The sequence below is a fragment of the Cherax quadricarinatus genome, chromosome 18, assembly GCF_038502225.1.
Source record: "Cherax quadricarinatus isolate ZL_2023a chromosome 18, ASM3850222v1, whole genome shotgun sequence".
Lineage (NCBI taxonomy): Eukaryota > Metazoa > Arthropoda > Malacostraca > Decapoda > Parastacidae > Cherax > Cherax quadricarinatus.
This window is the reverse complement of record NC_091309.1, coordinates 4,829,188-4,854,998: the sequence shown is the minus strand read 5'-3', so window position 1 is coordinate 4,854,998 and position 25,811 is coordinate 4,829,188. Positions and strand designations below refer to the sequence as shown.

The 25,811-nt window shown below is 39.3% G+C and overlaps 1 protein-coding gene and 1 long non-coding RNA gene across 5 annotated transcripts in view; one reads left to right on the top strand and one right to left on the bottom strand.

Annotated features, from left to right (window-relative positions):
- LOC138852855 (uncharacterized) overlaps window positions 1-8,299 on the top strand; it is a 38,530-nt gene extending 30,231 nt beyond the window's left edge. Inside the window, exon 3 of the long non-coding RNA XR_011392132.1 lies at window positions 8,169-8,299. This is a non-coding gene — a long non-coding RNA (uncharacterized lncRNA). The remainder of the gene's footprint in view (window positions 1-8,168) is intronic.
- GC (gamma-glutamyl carboxylase) overlaps window positions 1-25,811 on the bottom strand; it is a 94,685-nt gene that overhangs the window by 48,697 nt on the left and 20,177 nt on the right. For 2 of the 4 annotated variants that reach the window (XM_070086112.1, XM_070086115.1), the window contains exons 2-5: window positions 8,562-8,983; window positions 6,973-8,386; window positions 5,019-5,100; window positions 650-768 (exon numbers count right to left, since the gene is read on the bottom strand). In XM_070086112.1, coding sequence (XP_069942213.1) covers window positions 650-768; window positions 5,019-5,100; window positions 6,973-8,386; window positions 8,562-8,983 — 2,037 coding nt within the window. Of the gene's footprint in view, window positions 1-649; window positions 769-5,018; window positions 5,101-6,972; window positions 8,387-8,561; window positions 8,984-11,813; window positions 12,292-20,362; window positions 20,481-25,811 lie in introns of those variants that run through there. The other 2 variants (XM_070086114.1, XM_070086113.1) reach the window with 2 other exon arrangements.

The following is a 25,811-nucleotide window of genomic DNA, read 5'->3' as shown; positions in this document are numbered from 1 at the left end:
TTGGAAAAGGACTTATGTACAGTTCAGGGCATTTATTAAAGGAAATGTTTTACCATGACAACTGGTGAAGCCACTCTTGGCAAAGCAAAATTCTACAGAAAAAATCCTCCAAGGTTTAGCACTTTTCATGAATATGATAATGTAATATACTGTACTGTAAGGAAACCATTAAATAACATTAGAGGCACCAGCCAGAAAAGGACAGACAAATATTATTACATGGAAGAGAAGGTGAAAGTTCCTTAAGCATAACAATTTCCCTTTCAACAACAACAATGGTGATACGTATAATGAAAGCAGAAAATAATTTCCTAACTTGTCTTTAAATTACCTGTGCCTCTTACATTATTAATGTAAGACGCCTATGCAGTGGAAATAAATGGTATAAAATACCGACACAATGGAAATATAAACACACATGCAGTATAATGTGATCCTTTATTGACAACGTTTCGCCCACACAGTGGGCTTTTTCAAGTCACCCAGGTAGATCTGTTTGTGACTTGAAAAAGCCCACTGTGTGGGCAAAACGTTGTCAATAAAGGATCACATTATACTGCACGTGTGTTTATATTTCCACGCCTATGCAGTAAATGAAAAGGAAAGCAATTTTTAACAGTGAATATAAACACAAATATCACCTACTAACCTTGAAATTTTCTGCATGCTGAGGGCACCTTGGGTGGAACAAAGCTTCATCTCTATCCCAAATCAAAACCTTACAGAGATTGCAGAAGAATAGTGTGACCGAGTCAAGAAATTCCACACCTGTGGTAGGATATCAGATTTTCATTTTGTACCTTACTTAAAACAATAAAATTATTAATTGAGCATAAACATTAAAAGAATACAAGATTAAATATAAACAAATTAATTAGTTTATATATCATTAAAAATCATTACTGTACTGCATTTGATTGCTTAAAGAATATCTTTTACAGAGTTTCAGCAATTACAGTATGAAAGAGCAGCAGATATAAAGTACAGTGGACCCCCGGTATTCGATATTAATCCGTTCCTTAGAGCTCATCGAATGCCAAAAATATCGAAAACCGAATCAATTTTCCCCATAAGAAATAATGGAAATCAAATTAATCTGTGCAAGACACCCAAAAGTATGAAAAAAAAATTTTACCACATGAAATATTAATTTAAATGCAATAGAATAATTACAATAACAACAATAACAATAGAATAATTGACACTTACCTTTAATGAAGATCTGGTGATGATTGATTGGATGGGAGGAGGGGTGAATGTCGAAGTTGTTGTTACTGTTTAGAAGGGGAATCCCCTTCCATTAGGACTTGAGGCAGCAAGTCCTTTTCTGGGATTACTTCCCTTCTTCTTTTAATGCCACTAGGACCAGCTTGAGAGTCACTGGACCTCTGTCACACAACAAATCTGTCCATAGAGCTCTGTACCTCCCGTTCCTTTACGATTTGTCTAAAATGGGCCACAACATTGTCATTGTAATAGTCACCAGCACGACTTGCAATAGCTGTGTTAGGGTGATTTTCATCCATAAAGATTTGCAGTTCAACCCAATTTGCACACATTTCCTTAATTTTTGAAGTAGGCACAATGGATTCCACAACTGGCAGAGGCTTCTCAGGGTTAGCCCCAAACTCTTCAAAATCTTTCTTAATTTCATACTAATTTTCACCCTTTTTACCACAGGGTTGGTACTAGAAGCTTTCTTGGGGCCCATGGTGACTTATTTTGCAGAAACAAGCACCAAAAACAGTGATAATATGGAATGTACCGAATGTATCCTTAGATGCGCGTATTCTGCCTGGCTTGTAAACACTGGCACACACGGGGCAGTTCAGGCCACACGTGGACACGTCTCGTACGAATTGCATCGAATACTGGGTTTTCAATCGGATACCGAGGCAAAATTTTTGTGTTAAAATGCATCCAATACCAGATTTATCGAATACCGATGCCATCGAATACCGGGGGTCCACTGTACAGTGGTACCTCGGGATACAAACTTAATTCGTTCCAGAAGGATGTTCGAGTGCTGATACTGAATGAATTTATTCCCATAAGGAATAACATAAGTTAGATTAATCCATTTCAGACCCCCAAAAATACACTTACATAAATACACTTACATAACTGTTCGAGTTTTAAGCTGTTCGTATCCCGAGGTACCACTGTTCATGACAATTTTCCCATCGTCTATGCATAACTGCCAAAAACTCGCAAAAAATGTTCTTCCTCTGTATTAATATAATTCTCTGCATATCAAATACCATACTGGTGTACAAACATTGCCTCTCATGCATTTTATCACATGCTCTTGTGAAAGTTACACCACCACAATGCACATTATTGTACTTGCATTTGAACGTGCTAACATAAATGTTAATGGATAAAAAATAAAATGTTAGTTATTGAGACCCGAGTGTGTGCAGGGTGGTGATAGTCATCAAACAATGCAATGTCAGTATTAAAGATTATGTTTGTATCAAGTACTGTTACACTGTACAGTAAAGTGTTCCTGCGCCATGCATAATGCATATGCAGATTTGAATGTAGCCCAGTTTGCCGAGAGGTCATCATACTGTATTTTTTTGCAGGTTTATGGAACATACCTTTCTTTAAGATATAAACATGAAGAAAAAACTTCTCAGCACGCATGGGATGTTCATAAACTGATGCTGGTAGTTAGGTAGTTATCTGTTAAACAGTTCTTAGGAATTATCTTTCCAAACTATGAAGTCTGGTCTCAGACTAGGACTCATAGGTTGGAAAGGAAATATTACAGGATTAAAAGCTACTACATCAAGGAACATAAGCAGCACATAGGAAAGTAAAGGTAAGTGTATAATGAATGAAAGTACCTGTCATTTAAGCATTTATGATATTAAAAGAAAATATGTACAAGCAATCCTGCCAGTGCAAAAATATTAACAAGTTTCCATCTCACACTTATCTGACAGGTCAGCAATGCCTTCATGGATGGGTGCTGTCTATTAACAGAATTCTGTAAAATGATGTTAGGTTAGATGGTGTTAGTTAGACAAGTGTGGATGCATGAGAGATGCCCTGGATACATACTGGGAATATGTACATAACAGTTATTATGATGCATCACAAGACCTAGCTGAGTCTCTGATAAAATTAGAGGCATACTAATGTAGTATATAGCCTGCCAGGTGTATGTGAATCAATTCTGTAATTATTTTCCTTGTGGAGATCAGCTGATGTGGATCTATATAACTTTACTGAAGTAGTATTGTACCAAGTGAACCATAACTGGATGCTGCTATTATTGTTACATTCACAGTTGAGGAAGAGGGGGGTGCAAAAGCAGTAGGGGTCAGAGAGCACACAGGGGAATGAGGGGCAATCAGATTCACTCCAGAGTAAAAGCAGGTTCAATTCCTTGGATCAAGAGCCACTCCCTGGCATCAAGGCACCATTCTTGTGAGACTGATGTCACTAATACAATTTAACCCTTTGAGGGTTTTCGTCGTACTAGTACGTTTTACGCGTAGGGGTTTTTGACGTACTAGTACGCATAAATTCTAGCGGCCTCAAATCTAGTGGGAGAAAGCTGGTAGGCCTTCATATGAAAGAATGGGTCTATGTGGTCAGTGTGCACAGTCTAAAAAAAATCCTGCAGCACACAGTGCATAATGAGAAAAAAAAAACTTTGACCATTTTTTTGGAATAAATCAGCGACTTTGCAGTGTATTTTCGTATGGTATTTATTGTTGTATTCTAGTTTTCTTGGTCTCATTTTATAGAATGGAAGACATATTACAGAAATTGAGATGATTTTGGCTGGTTTTACAAAGAAAGGTGCCTTGAAATTTAGCTCAAAGTAGCAGAAATGTTCGATTTTTACCAAACTTCAAAAGTAAACAAATCGTGCCAAGCGTGCAATACACGTCAACTGGTGAGTCTAATATTCTTTCACAAGTGCACCAATAATATTTATACCATTTTTTACACTAATGCAGTAGTCTGCATAACAGTAAATCTTATATTTTTTGTGAGAATAAAAATTCAAAATGGAAAGCAAAAGAATATAAGAGGGGCCTTGAGACGTGACTAATGACTATAGGAAATGTCATTTTAGTGCCAGGAATGTCTTTCTTGTTTATTCTGGACCCTATTCGGAAATTGGCATCTTTTGAAATTTGTGTGAAATTGGCAAAATTGCTAAATTCTGACCACTGTACTGGATAGTTGAATTTCATAAATGGGTGGTTTCTTGCACCCATTCGATAGAAAAAATGCAGTTCTAGCGAAATATTCATGTTTTTTGTCGACTAGTACAACGAAATTGGCCGAAAATGGGGCTCAAAGTGGGCAAAATCGCTGATGCGTAAACATCGCCGAGACCGCTAACTTTGCGAGAGCATAATTTCGTAAGTTTTCTATCAAATTTCAAACTTTTGGTGTCTTTATGATCGGGAAAAGATTCTCTATCTTTTCATAAGAGAAAATAATTTTTTTTTTTTAAATTTGGCCGACCCTGAGAATGATTTTCGGAGAGGGCCTGTCGACCCTCAAAGGGTTAACTGCACAGAGAAAGATTTGTCATTACTGCTGTACATTAAATAACATTAACTGTAGACGTATTAGCAGTTTCTTCATTAACTTTTAGTTTGCATTATCCAGTTATTTGGCTCCTCCTTCCAGGTTTCTCAATTAATTTATTAAACCAACACAGAAAAGCCATAAGCCCAAGAGCACCAAGCAAGAATTTTTTGAAGTTCAGGTTATTCCTGAATACTAGATAAAGAATTAGACACATGTATCGTTATTGTAGACATTTTGCTATCCCGTGGCTTTATTAATACAAATTCAAGGATACAACAGAAAAAGAGTAGACAAAAGATGAGTGATCAGTCCTTCAGCCTTGGAATACCAGAGTCTACCACTCATAAGACAGAAAATACATAAGGAGACAGGCATGTGTTTACCAGAAGATAAGGTACCTATCAATAATTTCAACCTTCACACAGTTTTACAATAAAAAAATTAAATTCACCTACCATACAGATCCAACAAATCTTCTTGTTTCACATATTTTTGTTCAACCTGAGGTAGCTTTCTTAACCAACTTCCATCATTTAGCTGCCAGACAAAAAAAAAAAAAAAAATATTGAAATTATGTAAATTATTGACTTGCAAAATAAAAAATGGGCCTAAATACAAACTTAGCTAATTAAACCAGGTCAGAAACTGGACATAATACTCAAAATAAGTAGAAATGAAGGTCAAAACTAAATCTTCCAATAAAGTTTGTAAGAGAATATAAAATGTGATGTACTGTAACAACCAGGAGCTACAAAATTCCAGAGAATAGTCATAAAAAGAAATCTTAAATGAAGGACTTTAGTCCTCACAACCAGAGAGGGAGAGAAAATTTAAATATCTATAAGGAAAATAAAGAAATTGCTACAGTAGTATGCACTAATATAAAAATAGCAATTATTTCCAGATGAGCTATCACACTGATAGCAATTATTACCAGATAAGCTGTCACACTGATAGCAATTGTTACCAGATGAGTTATCACACTGATAGCAATAATTACCAGATGAGCTATCACACTGAGGTTTGAAGTAATGTGCAGAACTAAACATTCCACTCTGCATCATTCTGATAATTTCCCTACAAGAAGGTAAACAGGTGGACATGCTAAAAAATGGCAAACATACAACTCAATATTGGAAAGGTGACAGTGAAGACCCTTTAAATTACCAACCTGTCTCACTAACAAGTGTTGTTAAACTAATGAATAAAACCTTATTGAAAAGAATATAAAACAAGCGGAGAGCAAAACCTGGTTAATGCCATAATATCAGAAACATGTAGTGCAGATTTTTTTTTTTTTCACACATCGGCCATATCCCACCGAGGCAGGGTGACCTAAAAAGAAAAACGAAAGTTTTTTTGAAATTTAGTAATTTATATAGGATGAGTTACCAGCCCCTTGCTCCTGGCAGGGAGATACATATGCTATAACAATCTACAAAACAGCTTTCAAATACATATATCGAAGATGAAACAATAGAAAAAATACATCATGACAAATTGGAATATGCAGCTGTGGTATAGTGTCCACATCTATAAAAATACAAATAAAATTCAAGTACAGTCATCCAAGAAAGTGAAAATCAATTTCAAATATAAATTACAAAGAAAGACTGAAGGCAATGGAATTACCACAGATGGTAGACAGAAAGAAAAAATTTATATTAGAGTATGTATACAAAAGGATACAAGAAGAGAGATACCAGTAAGGATTTTTTTTAATCTTCAACAGAGTGAATAAGAGGTCACATTTTCAGACTATAAATAAAGTAGTGCAGAATGGATCACAGAAAATACTTTTCAGAAAGTAATAAATAAGTAGAATGGAATCCCCAAAAATGGAGTTTATATTACAATAAATAGAAACCCCAAAATTATAGGACAAGCTAAATACTGATGATAGGAGGGGTGTTAATGTTGCAGTTTAAAACTGTAGTGTAAAGCACCCTTCTGGCAAGACAGTGATGGAGTGAATGATGGTGAAAGTTTTTCTTTTTCGGGCCACCCTGCCTTGGTGGGAATCGGCCAGTGTGATAATAAAAAAATAAAAAATAATAAATAGGACAACACTAGCACAGTCCAGCACTGATAACTAGATACAGTAATCACAAGATATGTATAATATTTCACTTATTTAAGGTATATAGAGCAACTCCCAATTAAACATGTTTCAGTTATTAAATACATTACAGGAAATAATCATCATAGCAAAGTAATTATCAGCCAATCTTTACCTATTATCCCTCTCATTTATACATTTACACTTGACAAAGTGACACACAAATGAAAGAAATTCTAAAAAGTTCCCCACCTACTAAGTCCTTAAAACACCCCCATGTTCCTCACATTCTAATGTTTAATATGCTGTACTCTGTTTTTCTGACCCTTCCAGGATAATGAATTAATTACCTTTCGTCTCTGCAAATGTTCTGAAGATGCTAGATGGTCCACATAGTTAGCAACAGAATAAAAAATCCCATTACACAATCTACACCAGTTCACTTGAGCAGCATTTTGTAGGAATTCCTCGTTTAATATGGCTTCATGGTTTGTACTGACAAGATCTTTTCTAACTTTCTTGGTTCGTCTTTTTTTAAAATTAATTTTCTCATTAACAACAGAGCAGTCTGTATTTTTGGAATTTTTGTTATCTTCAAGCTTTCTTTTACGATTAATACTGGATGAACTACTCCCTGGGGAAATACTGACTGTAGAATGGTTATTCTGCAATGGTTCAAGTCTATTAGTAACAGCTTCAATATTAGTCATCACAGAAGGCTGCAACTGGGTCTGCCTCAATTTGTCATTAGATTCATGGGAAGTGCTAAACCCATGAGGCTCATTCAGGACTATCTGTCCATCATCAGACTCGCACTCTCTACCCTCTGAAATTTTTCTTTTACGAGATGCAAATTCTTTATATTTTTTACTATTCTTAATTTCATAACGAAATTCACTATCCTCCAGGGTAAGCATTTTATTTAATTTTATTATTTTGTGTCTAATTTTAGAAATTTTTTGTTCTATTTGTGTTCTCATCAATGCATTTTCTTCCAAAAGCTCTGAATATTTAGCATTGTCACCAGAGAAAGTGTTTAGAATGTTAGATCTCTGAAGTTTGATGAAATTTTTTTGTTTGAACAGCATTTGTTCCTTTCGTTCTAAGTATTCCTTCTGGGCTAGAAGTGAAAAGCAAGTAAAATGTTCTTCCTCTGCATTTTGGTCAATAATAATCTTTCTTGAAGAGCTTTCTTGCGAGTTTTCACTTTTCACTGAAGTTGTGAGTAAAGATGGAATATTTGAAGATTCTGGTAAAGTAATAGGTAAGGGTAAATCTGCATTTACCATTGTTGTTTCATTATAAGAGTAGACTGTGGTTACACTGGTTTTAGGTACCGTGTTAATTTTCTCAGATCTTAACGTCTGACATTGAACAATATCAGAAGTATCATGTTGGTATTGTTTCATGTTTGGATAATCATTGTCATCAATCTCGACTAAAGGTGGGCAACAAATTTTGTCTCTCTGAATATTACCATTTAATTCACTTGCATTTCCCTGTTTTTCAATAAAATCAACAAAGCTTTCTTTATTAACTTCAACAGATTCATTATTCACATTTGTCTGAGAATGACAATGTGAGACCTGACAAGGAATCATGGAAGAAGATAAATCCTGAGACGAGCCTAACTCTACTACTGGAGAGTCATCCAATTCTTGCTTAACACATAAGGGAAATTTTGTACAACTCTGGACTCCAAGACGAGCTGGAGTTACTGTTGAAGATGGTGATGCTAGTTCTTCTCTGTTTTTATTAGCATTCCTGAAAAGGGAAAACAAGAGATTTAAAAAGTAGTGTAATTTTTTTTTTAACGTTTAGAAAATAAAAAAATCACTACTGCTGTAGAATACTGTACAAAAATTCTTAAGCAATGCATGGGGAAAATTTTAAAACAAATGAATTCCTACACCTAGAGTAACTTTTATATTATACTTACCTATTAATTAGAAGTTTGTGTGTGTCACAATGATTTAAATTATTTGAAGAAATTTCAGGAAACTTTGATGTATCTGAAAGAATGTTAGCCGAGGAGTCTGCATGCAAAGTTGAAATCTTTGAAGACTGGCTCTGCAGCTTTTCAACACATTCATTTTTGGTTGTGATCCACTTATCTTCATTCTTACTAATATCTATACACAATGACAATGAATTATTTTCTGGCTGCTCATGTTCTATCACCTCCCTATCTTGATTCACATCTCTGAGGTTTTCAAACAAAGTAGGTGATTTACAGACTCTGCAGGTGGAAAGAATTTCCCCTGTACTTCCTTCAACAGAATTGTAATGCTTGGGAGAACTATTCTGTGTGGTGTTTTTCTCCAGTTCAGTGGGTTGGTCGGTCAGAGAATTCATTTCAACCTGAAAATTAATAAGGTGCTGCAATTTCAAAAACTGTATTGTAACAATCTTCACATGATACCTAAATAAAAAAAATGACGCCATAAGAAAAACTTTTATAATACATAATTTTATGCATGTAGGTAGTAGACTGGTAGACAGCAACTGCCCAGGGAGATACTACCGTCCTGCTAGGTGAGTGGAAAATGGAAGTCTGTAATTGTTTTACATGATGGTAGGAGTGCTGGTTTCTTTTTTCTGTCTTATAAACGTTTTCAGGTACGTCTTGCTATTTCTACTTACACTAAGGTTACACTTCACTTACATGAACAAGCTTATTTATATTTATATATATATATATATATATATATATATATATATATATATATATATATATATATTGGGAAGTACAATGCCTGCACTTTAAAGGAGGGGTTTGGGATATTGGCAGTTTGGAGGGATATGTTGTGTATCTTTATATGTGTATGCTTCTAGACTGTTGTATTCTGAGCACCTCTGCAAAAACAGTGATAATGTGCGAGTGTGGTGAAAGTGTTGAATGATGATGAAAGTATTTTCTTTTTGGGGATTTTCTTTCTTTTTTGGGTCACCCTGCCTCGGTGGGAGACGGCCGACTTTTTTAAAAAAAAAAAAAAAAAAAAAAAAAAAAACATATATATACATACACACCTTTCTGGGTTTTCTTTTATTTTCTTACTAGTTCTTGTTCTTGTTTATCTCTATGGGGAAGTGGAACAGAAATCTTCCTCTGTGAGCCATGCATGTCATAAGAGGCAACTAACATGCCGGGAGCAAGGGGGTTAGTAACCCCTTTTCCAGTATACATTATAAAGTTAAAAAGAGAGAGACTTGTTTTTCTTTTTAGGCCACCCTGCTTCAGTGTGATATGGCCAGATTGTTGAAAGAAGAATTTTATGCATAGTACTAGAAATGTATTCTGTCCTGTAATGGTTGTAACTGAGTATTATAAACAAAGGTAATAAAAGGTAACCAAGAAAGATAAGCAGTAATTACAGTATGTCTCACAGTACAGTACTAGAAATATTGGTTTACTGTCAGGTTCAAAAATATTCAGACTACAAAGCAGGGCGAGCTTAAGTGATTCATGAATTATACATTAAATAACCATAAGCCAAATTAAAGGTTCTCCATATTGCTTCCCTTAAATTTATCCTAATAAAAATAACATTAAATTTATCCCTATTAAAAAAGTTGAAAATAATAAAATTTACAGGTGTATAATAAATGAATTCCATAAAATATGATTAATACAATTTATAAATAAAGTATTGCAGGCTCAAAGAAAAGAAAGTATCATCTTCATAAGTTAATACAATAAAGGCACTGATTGTGAGCATAACCCAACTAACTTCACACTCAGGTTGTGACCTTCAGAAGACACAGTTAGTATCCTGAAGGTCTTGATTTATGTACAACTCTATTAAAATTTGAGGCAAGGTAGTCAGGACACAGATTGCTAGCAATTTTGTGGACAAGACAACAGCAATTTTTGCCAGTTTGTCCATGGAAAACCCAAGGAGGGCATTACAGGTTAAAAAATAAGAAGACATTGCTCAAGCTGTCAAAATTGCAACTAAAATAAATAAAGAACACACTGAGACTCCTCATCCCAGAATTAAACTCCATCTAGTCTCCATCCAGTGACCACCATTCTGCATCCAGTGAGATTCACCACTCACACTCTGACTTTTTAACATTATAATCAAATAAAGCATTAAACCGACAAGGGTCATGCAGTGACTTTTTAACAGAAACTAACCAGTTGCACCAAGTTTGATTTCAAATTTGCTATTGTGTGTATGTGTGTGTGTGCGTGCGCTAGTGTGGGCATATGATCCACTTAATATTTGTATTTATAACTCATTACAATTGTGACCAGGTGTGGACGTATCAGTGGTTCATTACTTTGTAATTTGTTCATGACTGTAACCATGTATAGGAGTGAGGCTGATTCATTACCTTTGTAACTTGCCATGATTGTGACCAGATCTACCTGGAGTTCATTACCTTTGTAACTAGTTCAGCTATCATAACTTTAAGGTCCAGTCCCTGGACCCATTATGTACCTTTGTAATCTTTTGACTACCACCCACAGGATGGGTATGGGGTGCATAATAAAGATATTAAACTGTAACTACTGCACTAACACCTGCCTCTGCTAATCCCTAACTCTGCACACCCTTACCCCTTACTCAGTCCTAACCTTCACATTACAGTATTATTATAATCAAATAGAAGTGCTAAACATACAAGGGCCATGCAGTGCCTAACCTTCACACAACTTGTGACCCTTAATAATAATATTCACTACCCACAGTAAAACTCGTCACCCACAGTAAGACTCCCAGTATCTAGTGAGACCCCAATGGAAATAAGTCACTTTGACTTTTTTTTTTTTGCATTATTCTAGGTAATTTACATATGCTAAATTATTAAAGATATTTGTACTCATGTGTACCTGTACTTAAATAAACTTACACCGTCCAGTGATTATTATTAATGCATTCATGGGGTAGTGCTAAACCCACAGGGGACATACTGCACCTGAGGGAATGGGAGGGATTTAGGTTTGCTCCAAGGAAAGGGATGGCAGGTCCAATTCCTTGGATCAAGATCCCGACTAACAGTTAACACTCACAAACCTATATATTATTATTATAATCATAACTAAGCGCTAAACCCACAAGGGTCACACAGCACTGCACAAACCTATATAAAATACATGGCCTGGCAACACAGTAAATGTTCAAGCATGGTTTACCTACGAGACATGCAGCATGATTTATTCTTCAAGATAGATGTAATTTACCTAGAAGTTCAGTCCTGTGGAGTGACTGGTTGTGTTAGTTCACTGATGTCTCAGCTTCCTGTAGTTACTTGTGGGGAATCAAGCACGATTTTCAAGGTGTGCGGTGCACCCAGGTGATGGGGGTTTTGTTGGGGTTGTTAAGGGTTTATTGGGACCTGCTTCCCGGGACCCAGGAAAAACATCTTGCCCATGTCTAGGCCGGAATTAAAAATTATTATTATTATAATCAAGGGGAAAACGCTAAACCCGTAGGATTATACAGTGCCTGTGGGGGATGTGGAAGGTATTCAGGTTTAATTCAGGGACCTGAAGCACAGAATTCCCTTAGATTAAGAGCCTCTCACCAGCATCAAGGAACTTTCCTTGAGGGCGGGAATTAAAAAGAAAATAAAGTTAAATACGGAAAGAGAAACCGGAACAATAAGTTCTCAATTAGATCAGGTGGACATCTTGCCTAAACCTATCGCCGCAAGGTATGGCAACACCGCATACCCAAACAAAAACAATGGCACACAGCTCTTATTGTAGCGCTCTTAAGTGGTGATATCCAAATTAATCCAGGACCTCAAACTATTGTGCAGAGGCAAAACAGACAGATAAATGACGGTGATAATGACGGTCTAGTAGCTAGGAATGATAACCTTAACGCCATATGTAATGCATACATAGGTCAATGTGAGACAATACAGCCATTATTATCTCAAACACTACCAAACAGGTGCATACACTGTACTAAAGTACGCATGAAAAACGGAAAAGGCACCTTATGTAAAATGTGTAAGGGGTGGGTGCATGATGGATGTATGTACAATTATAGCAACGGTGCCAGAATTCATTTTGTGTGTAACAAATGCACTTTGGCACAGTTACCCTTTAGCAGTGATGACATTGATTTACCTAATTTTAATACAAATGACCCATTGCCATATATTGATGATTATGATTGTTTTATGAAAACAGGCCTTCACTTTATTCATGTCAATGCAAGATCACTTCTTCCTAAATTGGCAGAGATTAGGATTCTAGCTAACAAAATTAGGGCGGCAGTTATAACCATCTCTGAATCTTGGTTGGATGATACGGTGACTGACGACGAGGTCAAAATAGATGGTTACAATATAAAACGCTTAGATAGGAACAGAAAGGGTGGTGGAGTATGTGCCTACATTAGAAATGACTTAGCTTACAACCCAAGACCTGATTTAAATAACAATAAACTGGAGATTCTATGGTTTGAAGTGCTGCTTCCTAAGACCAAACCCATCTTAGTAGGAACTAGTTACCGCCCTCCTACCCAGGACCAGTTCTTAGAAGACTTTTCCCGAGTCTTGTCCGGAGTTGAAAACAATTGCGAGACAATAATACTGGGCGACTTCAATATCTGTTTTCAGCAGCAAAATAACGGGCTATGCAAAAGGTATAAGCAAATTCTAGGATTAAATAGTTACACTCAACTAATTAATACTCCAACCCGGATCACACAGTTCTCAGCCACCCTAATTGACCACATTGTAACCGCTCTGAGAACATTAGTCAGTCAGGCGTCATTACCACAGGTCTTAGTGATCATTTTCTCAGTAGTAGTAACCAGTTACCAGTCTCAGTAGTAGTAACCAGTTACCAGTAACCTGTCCGTTGACAGTAACTGAGCAAGAAGCTTTAGCAATAGTATGGTCTTTAAAGCACTTCCGAGACATTATTTATCAGTACTCTGTTCATGTCTTGACAGATCATGCTCCACTGATACCCTTATTCCAGAACAAACAACCTACTGGAAGGTTAGCTAGATGGACCTTGACTATCCAAGAGTTCAATCCCACCTTTGAGCATTTACCTGGCAAGTCAAATGTAGTCGCAGATGCCTTATCGCGACATGTTAGTATAGTAACTGCAGACCCTCCATTTAGTGCTGAAGATGTAAAGAATGCTCAACGAACAGATCCCATGTGGGCTGGTGTGATTCGATTCCTGCTCCAGGAAGATCTTATTCTGACTGTGAAGCCACCAGCACCCCTTAGTGACTTTGTCATGAACCAAGAATTACTGTATCGAACAGCAGAGTTGGGTACTCCAAGCAGAAGAGTATACCAGTTAGTAATTCCACAGTCACTAGTGAATGTAGCCTTACAGCTAGTTCACGATGTACCAGGTGTTGCACACCCTGGTATGGATCGTTCAGTAAAACAAGCCAGATTGAAATACTTTTGGCCTCGTATGGCAACTGATATTTCTGAGTATGTTAGGAAATGTAGTGTCTGCATGCAACATAAAGGCAATGCTAATGGTCCTAATCCAATCCAAGGGGCTGGTGCATTATCTGCAGTATGTGCCTACTTGAAAATTTGTGTATTAGAAATGACTTAGCTTACAACCCTTGAAGCCACTATCAACCTGATTTAAATAACAATAAATTCTGGTTTCTATAGATTCTATGGTTTGAAGTGCTGCTTCCTAAGACCAAACCCATCTTAGTAGGAACTAGTTACCGCCCTCCTACCCAGGACCAGTTCTTAGAAGACTTTTCCCGAGTCTTGTCCGGAGTTGAAAACAATTGCGAGACAATAATACTGGGCGACTTCAATATCTGTTTTCAGCAGCAAAATAACGGGCTATGCAAAAGGTATAAGCAAATTCTAGGATTAAATAGTTACACTCAACTAATTAATACTCCAACCCGGATCACACAGTTCTCAGCCACCCTAATTGACCACATACTTTGCAACCGCGCTGAGAACATTAGTCAGCCAGGCGTCATTACCACAGGTCTTAGTGATCATTTCATCATTTACTGCACCAGGAAAATCACTAGGGATAGGATAGGCCTACACAGGACAATAAAAATGAGGTCAACTAGAAACTACAGTAAAGAAACACTGGTAAATAGGCTACACAATTGTGACTGGACAGAGATAACACGTTGCACGGACGTAAACGATGCCTGGGAAAAATTCAAAACAATGTTCACTACCATCCTTGATAATATTGCACCAGTTAAAGAGGTTAGGATTAAACGAAGAACTGAACCCTGGATGAATGCTGAGATATTAGATAATATGAAATTCAGAGACCAGCTGCTAAAAAGATTTAAAGCAAACAGACAGGATATTGCAGCACTAAATGAATTCCAAAGGGTGAGGAACAGAGTACAGAGACTTATAAAAGGAGCAAAGGCAAAGCACTACTGCTCAAAAATTACAAATTATATCGATAATGAGGTATGCCACGAAACATCTAAGGTGGCAAATTGCTTTAATTCCTACTACACATCTGTTGCATCAACACTAGTAAGTAAACTACCAGCTGTATCAAATACCTTTAACACAGACTCTGATAAGTTTCAAACATACTATACCAATAAAGGGGTAACCCCAAACAGTTGTCAACTAGTAAGTGTATCTCATGACTTTATTCAAAAAGAACTAAGCAGGTTAAACCCAACTAAGAGCACAGGCCCTGATAACATCCCGTCTAAGTTCCTAAAAGATGGTGCTTCTGAACTGTCAATCCCTATTGCTCACATAATAAATCTATCAATCACCACTAATACCGTACCGGAGGGGTTCAAGGAGGCCAGAGTTACTCCTATCTTCAAGAAAAATAGTAGGTCTGATGTAAGCAACTATCTTCTCCTATGCCAAATCAAAATCGAGAACAACGTCCAGTATTGGGCCCCTACTTAAACAAGATGGGTCCTACACAGATGACAGCAAGGAAATGAGTGAGCTACTCAAGTCCCAATATGACTCAGTTTTTAGCAAGCCGCTAACCAGACTGAGAGTCGAAGATCAAAATGAATTTTTTATGAGAGAGCCACAAAATTTGATTAACACAAGCCTATCCGACGTTATCCTGACGCCAAATGACTTCGAACAGGCGATAAATGACATGCCCATGCACTCTGCCCCAGGGCCAGACTCATGGAACTCTGTGTTCATCAAGAACTGCAAGAAGCCCCTATCACGAGCCTTTTCCATCCTATGGAGAGGGAGCATGGACACGGGGGTCGTCCCACAGTTACTAAAAACAACAGACATAGCCCCACTCCACAAAGGGGGCAGTAAAGCAACAGCAAAGAACTACAGACCAATAGCACTAACATCCCATATCATAAAAATCTTTGAAAGGGTCCTAAGAAGCAAGATCACCACCCATCTAGAAACCCATCAGTTACACAACCCAGGGCAACATGGGTTTAGAACAGGTCGCTCCTGTCTGTCTCAACTATTGGATCACTACGACAAGGTCCTAAATGCACTAGAAGACAAAAAGAATGCAGATGTAATATATACAGACTTTGCAAAAGCCTTCGACAAGTGTGACCATGGCGTAATAGCGCACAAATTGCGTGCTAAAGGAATAACAGGAAAAGTCGGTCGATGGATCAATAATTTCCTCACTAACAGAACACAGAGAGTAGTCGTCAACAGAGTAAAGTCCGAGGCAGCTACGGTGAAAAGCTCTGTTCCACAAGGCACAGTACTCGCTCCCATCTTGTTCCTCATCCTCATATCCGACATAGACAAAGATGTCAGCCACAGCACCGTGTCTTCCTTTGCAGATGACACCCGAATCTGCATGACAGTGTCTTCCATTGCAGACACTGCAAGGCTCCAGGCGGACATCAACCAAATCTTTCAGTGGGCTGCAGAAAACAATATGATGTTCAACGATGAGAAATTTCAATTACTCAGATATGGTAAACATGAGGAAATTAAATCTTCATCAGAGTACAAAACAAATTCTGGCCACAAAATAGAGCGAAACACTAACGTCAAAGACCTGGGAGTGATCATGTCGGAGGATCTCACCTTCAAGGACCATAACATTGTATCAATCGCATCTGCTAGAAAAATGACAGGATGGATAATGAGAACCTTCAAAACTAGGGAGGCCAAGCCCATGATGACACTCTTCAGGTCACTTGTTCTATCTAGGCTGGAATATTGCTGCACACTAATGGCACCTTTCAAGGCAGGTGAAATTGCCGACCTAGAGAATGTACAGAGGACTTTCACGGCGCGCATAACGGAGATAAAACACCTCAATTACTGGGAGCGCTTGAGGTTCCTAAACCTGTATTCCCTGGAACGCAGGAGGGAGAGATACATGATTATATACACCTGGAAAATCCTAGAGGGACTAGTACCGAACTTGCACACGAAAATCACTCACTACGAAAGCAAAAGACTTGGCAGACGATGCACCATCCCCCCAATGAAAAGCAGGGGTGTCACTAGCACGTTAAGAGACCATACAATAAGTGTCAGGGGCCCGAGACTGTTCAACTGCCTCCCAGCACACATAAGGGGGATTACCAACAGACCCCTGGCAGTCTTCAAGCTGGCGCTGGACAAGCACCTAAAGTCAGTTCCTGATCAGCCGGGCTGTGGCTCGTACGTTGGTTTGCGTGCAGCCAGCAGCAACAGCCTGGTTGATCAGGCTCTGATCCACCAGGAGGCCTGGTCACAGACCGGGCCGCGGGGGCGTTGACCCCCGGAACTCTCTCCAGGTAAACTCCAGGTAATAGGCCTGTTAGTATACTCAGTATAATATCTAAAATTCTAGAGAGGGCGGTGTATTCTCAAGTAGTTAAGTACCTTAATGACAACAACATTCTCCATAGCTATCAATCGGGCTTTAGAAGATCCTACTTAACCGACACCTCCCTTATTAATCTGATGGATTACCTGAGAACTGAAATGTCAAAGGGGAACCTCATAGGTATGGTAACCTTAGACCTGCAAAAGGCCTTCGATACTGTCAACCACAATATATTATGTAATAAACTTCAAGCTATCGGTATAGGTTCTGTAGACTGGTTTAAGTCCTACCTTAACAACAGGAGACAAATAGTCAAAATCAACAAAACAGAATCAGAACCCCTGCCGATAACATGTGGAGTTCCCCAAGGTAGTATTCTGGGTCCCTTATTATTCTTATGTTATGTCAATGATATGCCTATCAGTGTCAAGTGCAAACTCCTACTGTATGCAGATGACAGTGCTCTGTTAGTGTCAGGTAAAGACCCACAAGATATTGCTAATGTTTTAACACTGGAACTGGAGTCCTGCAGCAAATGGTTAGTAGACAACAAACTATCATTACACCTAGGGAAAACTGAAGCCATTCTCTTTGGCACGAAACATAAACTGAGAAGGGTAAATAATTTTAATGTTCAATGTAATGGGGAGCCCATCACTTTGGTTTCATCAGTAAAATATTTGGGAATCCCCTTTGACCCATGCATGTCAGGAGAATTGATAGGGAACAGTGTAGTAAAGAAAGCGAATGCCAGACTGAAGTTCCTGTATAGACAAGCACAGTGTCTACCTACTGAGGCTCGCAGGACCCTATGTCTAGCCCTTATACAATGCCATATGGATTACGCTTGCTCTTCTTGGTACTCTGCCTTGACAAAAAAAAACTGAAAGATAGACTGCAAATCACCCAGAACAAAATCGTAAGATTCATCCTGGGGCTGGGAACAAGAGAACATGTAGGCCAGGATGAATTACAGCAGTTGGATATGCTGAATGTTGAAGACAGAGTAAAACAACTGAAGCTAAATCATGTTTATAAAATTGCTCACAAACAATGTCCAGAATATCTTGCTGTCAATTTTGTCAAGGTTGGGAACCGCAGCAATCATAGTACTAGGGGGAGAGAGCACAACTTTGTAGTACCCACAGTCAGTGGCCAGGCTTCAAACACCTTTTATTGTACAGCAATAAAGGAATGGAACAGACTGCCTGCACATGTCAAAGCCAGTCATAGCATGAACCAGTTCAAGAAGAGTGCCAAAAAGTGTCTGATGAATGTAGCTACAGAAAGGGAGGGGAATGATTTTCTATTTTTTAGCTAACATACGTGTAAATTTTACCGTATTCCTAGTAATGACCCTCGTATTGTAGATAGTCTTAATGATCTTCGTGTAGTAGATAGCCTCTTTAGTATGATAATAAGATGTTATCTTCATTGTAGAATAATAAGAAAATATTATAACCTTTATATTATAATAATAAGGTAAAAGGACCCCAATGGAAATAAGTCACTCTGTCTGACTTTTTTGGGTTATCCCAGGTTCTCTACACATATGCTGCTATGTATGATGATAATTCTATGTAACTGTATTTGTGTATACCTGAATAAACTTACTTACTTACCTCGTCAGAGACAGACAAAATAAATGGTCTTAAGTTTAATAAGATACAGGTACACATAAGTATGTCTGACTTTTTTAGGTTGTCTTAGGTATCTACACATAAGCTGCTATCCAACAGAGAAAGAATTTATATAACTATTTATGTGTACCTGTACCTGAATAAACTTACTCAAGTACAATTACAATACCTAGTAACGTGTAAATTACCTAGGATAACCCAAGTAACGTGTGTAAATTAAGTTTATTCAGGTATACACAAATGCAGTTACAAAGATTATCATACATAGCAGCATATGATAACCCAAGTAACATGAAAATTACCTAGGATAACCCAGGTAACATGTAAATTACCTAGGATAACCCAGGTAACGTAAATTACCTAGGATAACCCAGGTAACATGTAAATTACCTACGATAACCCAAGTAACATATGTAAATTACCTAGGATAACCCCCAAAAAGGTCAAAGAAGTTATAGACATTGTTTTAAAAGAATATAAAGCTAATTTAACCTTGGATAACCGAATAAAGTAAAAAAAAACTGACATTACTCATCAGAGACATTCTCCAATTACGTCACAGAAACTAATTTCATTAATTAATATAACTGCTTCATTAGCACTAAAAAATTGAAGCTGGCTAGAAGATGTATTATCTAGTAATTGCACAGAATCCAACAAAATTTTTGCTACACAGCCTCAACCCACGATACGTTCCATCCATTTTGTACGATGCATCAGCCATTAAATATTGATGCTGTTCACAATTGTTAGATCTTACTCAGAGTAAAGCGCTAAACCCATAGGAGTCATATAGCACCTGTGGAATGGGAGGACTGTATCTACTTGGAGACTAACCTTAATTACTGGGAATGCTTGGAGTCTCTTGACCTGTACTCGCTAGAGCGCAGGAGAGAGAGATACATCATAATCTACACTTGCAAAATCCTAGACGGGCAATGTGCTAAGTGTTTCTTCACTTTCAGCACTTTGACATCCAAGTACCTGAAATTCAAAAGCTCCTGGAGGAGTCTGTACTGAGTGGAGCCAACAAAGTTTGTTCAGAGAAATTTGGTTGGCTACCTGCAGGAGTTAAGGCAAAATGGCGAGACCTAGAGGGACTGGTCCCAAATCTGCACACAGAAATTACTCCTTACAAAAGCAGACTGGACAGGCGGTGCAGCATACCTCACAATGAAAAGTAGGGGCGCCATTAGTACACTAATAGAAAACACAGTAACTGCCCAGAGCCTAAGACTTTTCAACAGCCTCCCACCATACATAAGTGGAATTACCAACAGATCCCTGGCTGCCTTGAAGAGGGAGCTGAACAGATACCTAAATGTCATGTGGGATTCGAACACGTGGATAGGGTAAAGTAATACTCACGTAGGCTGGAAGTACGTATAATTATAACGGTAAGTATGGAAGAGCCAAACAGCCGGCCTGCCTCTCTTGCTCACTCTCGGATAACTAACTGGCCGCCCACAGTACCCATATGTGAGGGGGTCTTTGAATACTGCTGTGGTCAGCACAACATGAATACAGACAGTGACTCAGGCAGAGACGGCTGGTAGTGAGTCATCTACTGGTACACCGGTCACTGGCAACTGGCTACCACTACTGAGATAAAGTCAGTACCTGATTAACCGGGCTGTGGTTCGTATGTTGGACTACGTGCGGCCAGCAGTAACAGCCTGGTTGATCTCAGGCCCTGATCCACCGGAAGGCCTGGTCAAGGACTGGGTCGCAGGGGCGCTGACCCCAGAAACACCCTCCAGATAGTTACCGTTCTGATGTTGATGTCACTGTTGTGATGTTGCCGTCATTGTGATATTACCGAAGTTGTTGATGTTACCGTTGCTGTTGTTGTTGCATTTGTCGTGCATATAATAATAATCCTTATACAGGTACATGTACAAGGTATACAGCCCGAGCTAACATCAATGACATACTGCTATATAGAAAACCCCTTATTATGCAGAGCATTTCAGGCAAATTAGGTCAATTTTGGCCCTAGGATGCAACTCACACCTTAAGACACCTGCTAGGACAGCAGGTGTCTTAAGGAAACATTCCTAATGTTTTCACCCGTACGGGGATCGAACCACGGACCTCAGTGTCAGAGCTGAGTGCGCTACCAATCGAGCTACGGGACACCAAACCTTTGTTGTTGATGTTACCGTTGCTGTTGCAATTGATAATAATACTAATAATATATTTATTTCTATAAGTACATGTACAAGGTATACAATTATTATTATTATTATTATAATCAAGGGGAAGCGCTAAACCCATAGGATTATACAACGCCTGTGGGGATGTAGAAGGCATTCAGGCTTAATTCAGGGAACTGGACCCCTCAAGGAAGGTTCCTTGATGTTGGTGAGGGGCTCTTGATTTAGGGAATTGGATCTGTGCTCCAGTTCCCCGAATTAAGCCTGAATGCCTTCCACATCCCCCCCCAGGCGCTGTATAATCCTCCGGGTTTAGCGCTTCCCCCTTGATTATAATAATAATAATAATAATAATAATAATAATAATAATAATAATCAGGGAACTGGAGCACAGAGCCAATTCCCTAGATCAAGAGCCCCTCACCAGCGTCAAGGAACCTTCTCTGAGGGGACAAGGTATACAAACCTAGCTGACATCAATGACATAATATTATTATATAGAAAGCCCCTTGTTATGCAAAGCATTTCGGGGAAATTAGGTCAGTTTTGTCCCCAGGATGCGACCCACACCAGTCAACTAACAGCCAGGCACTTATTTTATTGAGAGGTGAACATGGACAGCAGGTGCCTTAAGGAAACACGTCCTAATGTTTCCAGCCGTTCAATCGGAAGCTGCCATAAGATAAGATAAGAGATAAGATTTCGTTCGGATTTTTAACCTCGGAGGGTTAGCCACCCAGGATAACCCAAGAAAGTCAGTGCGTCATCGAGGACTGTCTAACTTATTTCCATTGTAGTCCTCAATCTTGTCTCCCAGGATGCGACCCACACCAGTAGACTAACACCCAGGTACCTATTTGCTGCTAGGTGAACAGGACAACAGGTGTAAGGAAACGTGTCGGAATGTTTCCACCCGCCGGTAATCGAACCCGGGCCCTCCGTGTGTGAAGCGGGAGCTTTAGCCACCAGGCCACCGGGCCATAGTGAAAAAGCTCTGTTCCACGAGGCACAGTACTCGCCCCCATCCTGTTCCTCATCCTCTTATCAGATATAGACAGAGATATACACCACAGCGCAGTGTCATCCTTTACATTCGATACTGGGATCTGCATGAGACTGTCATCTATTGAGGAATCGGTTAACCTCCAAGAAGATACAAACAAAGTTTTCCAGTGGGCAACGGAGAGCAATATGATGTTCAATGAAGACAAATTCCAACTACTCCGTTATGGAAAACTGGAGGAGATAATAACTAGAACAGAGTAAACTACAAACTCTGATCATACAATAGAGCGGAAAAATAATGTGAGGGACCTGGGAGTAGTAATGTCTGAGGATCTCACTTTCAAGGATCACAACAGTGCCACGATCGCACGTGCAAAGAAAATGATAAGATGGATAATGAGAACGTTCAAAACGAGAGTTGCCAAGCCAATGATGATCCTTTTCAAATCACTTGTTCTTTCTAGGCTGGAATACTGCTGTATATTAACATCTCCATTTAAAGCAGGTGAAATTGCAGATCTAGAGAGTGTACAGAGATTCTTTACTGCACGTATAAGTTCTGCCAAGCACCTTAACTACTGGGAACGCTTGGAAGCACTTGACTTGTTCTCGTTGGAACGCAGGAGAGAGAGATATATCATAATCTACACTTGGAAAATCCTGGAAGGAATGGTCCCAAATCTGCACACAGAAATCACTCCCTACGAAAGTAAAAGACTGGGCAGGCGATGCAAAATGCCCCCAATTAAAAGTAGGGGCGCCATTGGTGCACTAAGAGAAAACACCATAAGTGTCCGTCTCAGTAGTAGTACCAGTTACCAGTAACCAGTGTACCAGTAGATGACTCACTACCAACCGTCTCTGCCTGAGTCAGTCTGTATTCATATTGCCGCTGACCTCAGCAGTATTTCAAAGACCCCCACATATGGGTACTGTGGGCGGTCAGTTATACGAGAGTGAGCAAGGAGGCAGGTCACGGCTGTATGTCGGGACGACATACGTTAGCGTCGCCGATCTCTCAGTAGTAGTAACCAGTTACCAGTAACCAGTGTACCAGTAGATGACTCACTACCAACCATCTCTGCCTGAGTCACTGTCTGTATTCATATTGCTGCTGACCTCAGCAGTATTTCAAAGACCCCCACATATGGGTACTGTGGGCGGTCAGTTATACGAGAGTGAGCAAGGAGGCAGGTCACGGCTGTTTGGGCGCTTCACCCATTATCCGTAATATACGTACTACCAGCCTACGTGAGTATTACTTTACCCTATCCACGTGTTCGAACCCCACATGATATCCGGGGCCCAAGACTGTTCAACAGCTTCCTACCATGCATAAGGGGAATTACCAACAGGCCCCTGGCTGCCTTCAAGAGGGCGCTGGATAGATATTTAAAGTCGGTGCCGGATCAGCCGGGCTGTGGCTCGTACGTTGGACTGCGTGCGGCCAGCAGTAACAGCCTGGTTGATCAGGCCCTGATCCACCTGGAGGCCTGGTCGTGGACCGGGCCGAGGGGGCGTTGATCCCAGGAATACCCTCCAGGTAGGTACCGGTGATCGAACCACGGACCTCAGTGTGTGAGCTGAGTGCGCTAGCAATCGAGCTGTTGATGTTGCCGTTATCGATGATGCCGTTGTTGTTGATATTGCTGTTTTTGATGATGACGTTGTTGTTGATGACGTCGTTGCTGATGTTGATGTTGCCGTTGTTGCTGATGTTGCTGTTATTGTTGATGCTGTCATTGTTGTTTAAAATTGCAAATCTTACTATTTTGTGTTTGTTATAAACGAGTGCTCTACTTAAAAAATAATAATTATCAGTGAATATCAAGTGTGGAGTCACTATCAATAAGACAGGAGAGGGAGGAAGGGAGGAGGGTAATAAATTTATGAGTTCTGGCAACCACCATGAGTCATGGCTACATGGTTCCAATTTTACTTTATTTTGTAATTTCCAACCTAATTCTCTAATATAATTACATTGTCCAATAATATGACATGCAGCTGTTTGATGAACGACTATACTAAGAGCGGTTAAAGGGAATATAATTGCTGTACGATAGTTTTAATTAGGAAAATAATTATTTTTTTTAGAGAGTTGGAAGTCGAGGAGCGGATGTGAGGCGATGTAAACAGTGAGGTCCTGTGTGGCTCACAGGATGTATACTCTCAGTCTTTCTCTCAGCTATATATGCTCAGAGTTAATTTAATCTCTGTTTTAGGGATCAGAATTTACTTGTCTGGAGGTGAACAGGTTGCAGTGCAGCCTTAATGACCCTTGAGTAATCGGCGGGCTTTATCTCTGTTAACCAACCTGGCAAATTGATGGTGCCACGCCCAGTCCACCACCTCCCATCCATGTACCAACACCCATGTACCATTATAACACGCACTCCACCTCCCATGTACCTCTATAATACTCATTCCACCTCCCATGTACCATTATAACACCCTCTTCACCTCCCATGAACCATTAACACCCATTCCATCATCTGCTATGTACCACTATGCTGTATAGCCCTTGTGGCTTAGCGCTTCTTTTTGATTATAATAATAATAATAATATGTACCACTATAATACCTACTCCACCCAAGTACCACTACAACACTCGCTTCACCTCCGAAGTGCCACTGCAACTCACTCCACCTCCGAAGTACCACTACAAACACTACTCTCATGTATCACTACGACTCACTCCACCTCCGATGTATCACTACAACCATTACTCTCATGTATCACTACGACTCACTCCACCTCCGAAGTGCCACTACAACCACTCCTATGTACCATCACCACGCCCACCTTATGTTAATCACAAAAATATCAGCTACGTTGCCCTCACTACGCTACCGTAGATAAAGCATTGGTTTTGTGTCCAGTTGCACCAAGAAGCAAACTGTGTTTTAAGTAAGCTTTTTACCCGTAGTCTAACTCGGGACGATCCAACTAACTTACTTGGCACTCAGCTGGTGTACCGGACATGCCAAAATACACCCACTCCCTCTCACTCCACCTGCTTTGCACCACAACAATCACGGACCATCATCATCCTGGTTTATGAAGAATTGAGACACTTATGCAACACATGGGAATCTTTATTGAAGAAACGTTTCGCCACACAGCGGCTTCATCAGTCCAATACAAAGTATTGGACTGATGAAGCCGCTGTGTGGCGAAACGTTTCTTCAATAAAGATTCCCATGTGTTGCATAAGTGTCTCAATTCTTCAACTTGTCGGTTTTCAAAACCATTCATCACATCCTGGTTTATATTACACCTCGTTTCAGGCCACACCAGCCACGGACCAACACACTGGCTTATATTTCACCTTGTTTCAGGTCACTAGACAGACCATAATACTGGCTTACATTCCAGATACTTCGCACCACACCAGCCACGGACCATCATATTGGCTTATAGTTAACCTTATTTTAGGTTCCATCCCCCTGAAGGGAGGTTATTTGACACTGGTGAGGGGCTCTTGATCTAGGGAATTGGATCTGTGCTCCAGTTCCCTGAAATGTGTAAGGGTATACCACAGGCGCTGTATAATCGTTACGGGTTTAGCGCTACCTCATAATAATAATAATAATAATAATTATTATTATTATTATTATTATTATTATTATTATTAGATTCCACCAGCCAATGACCG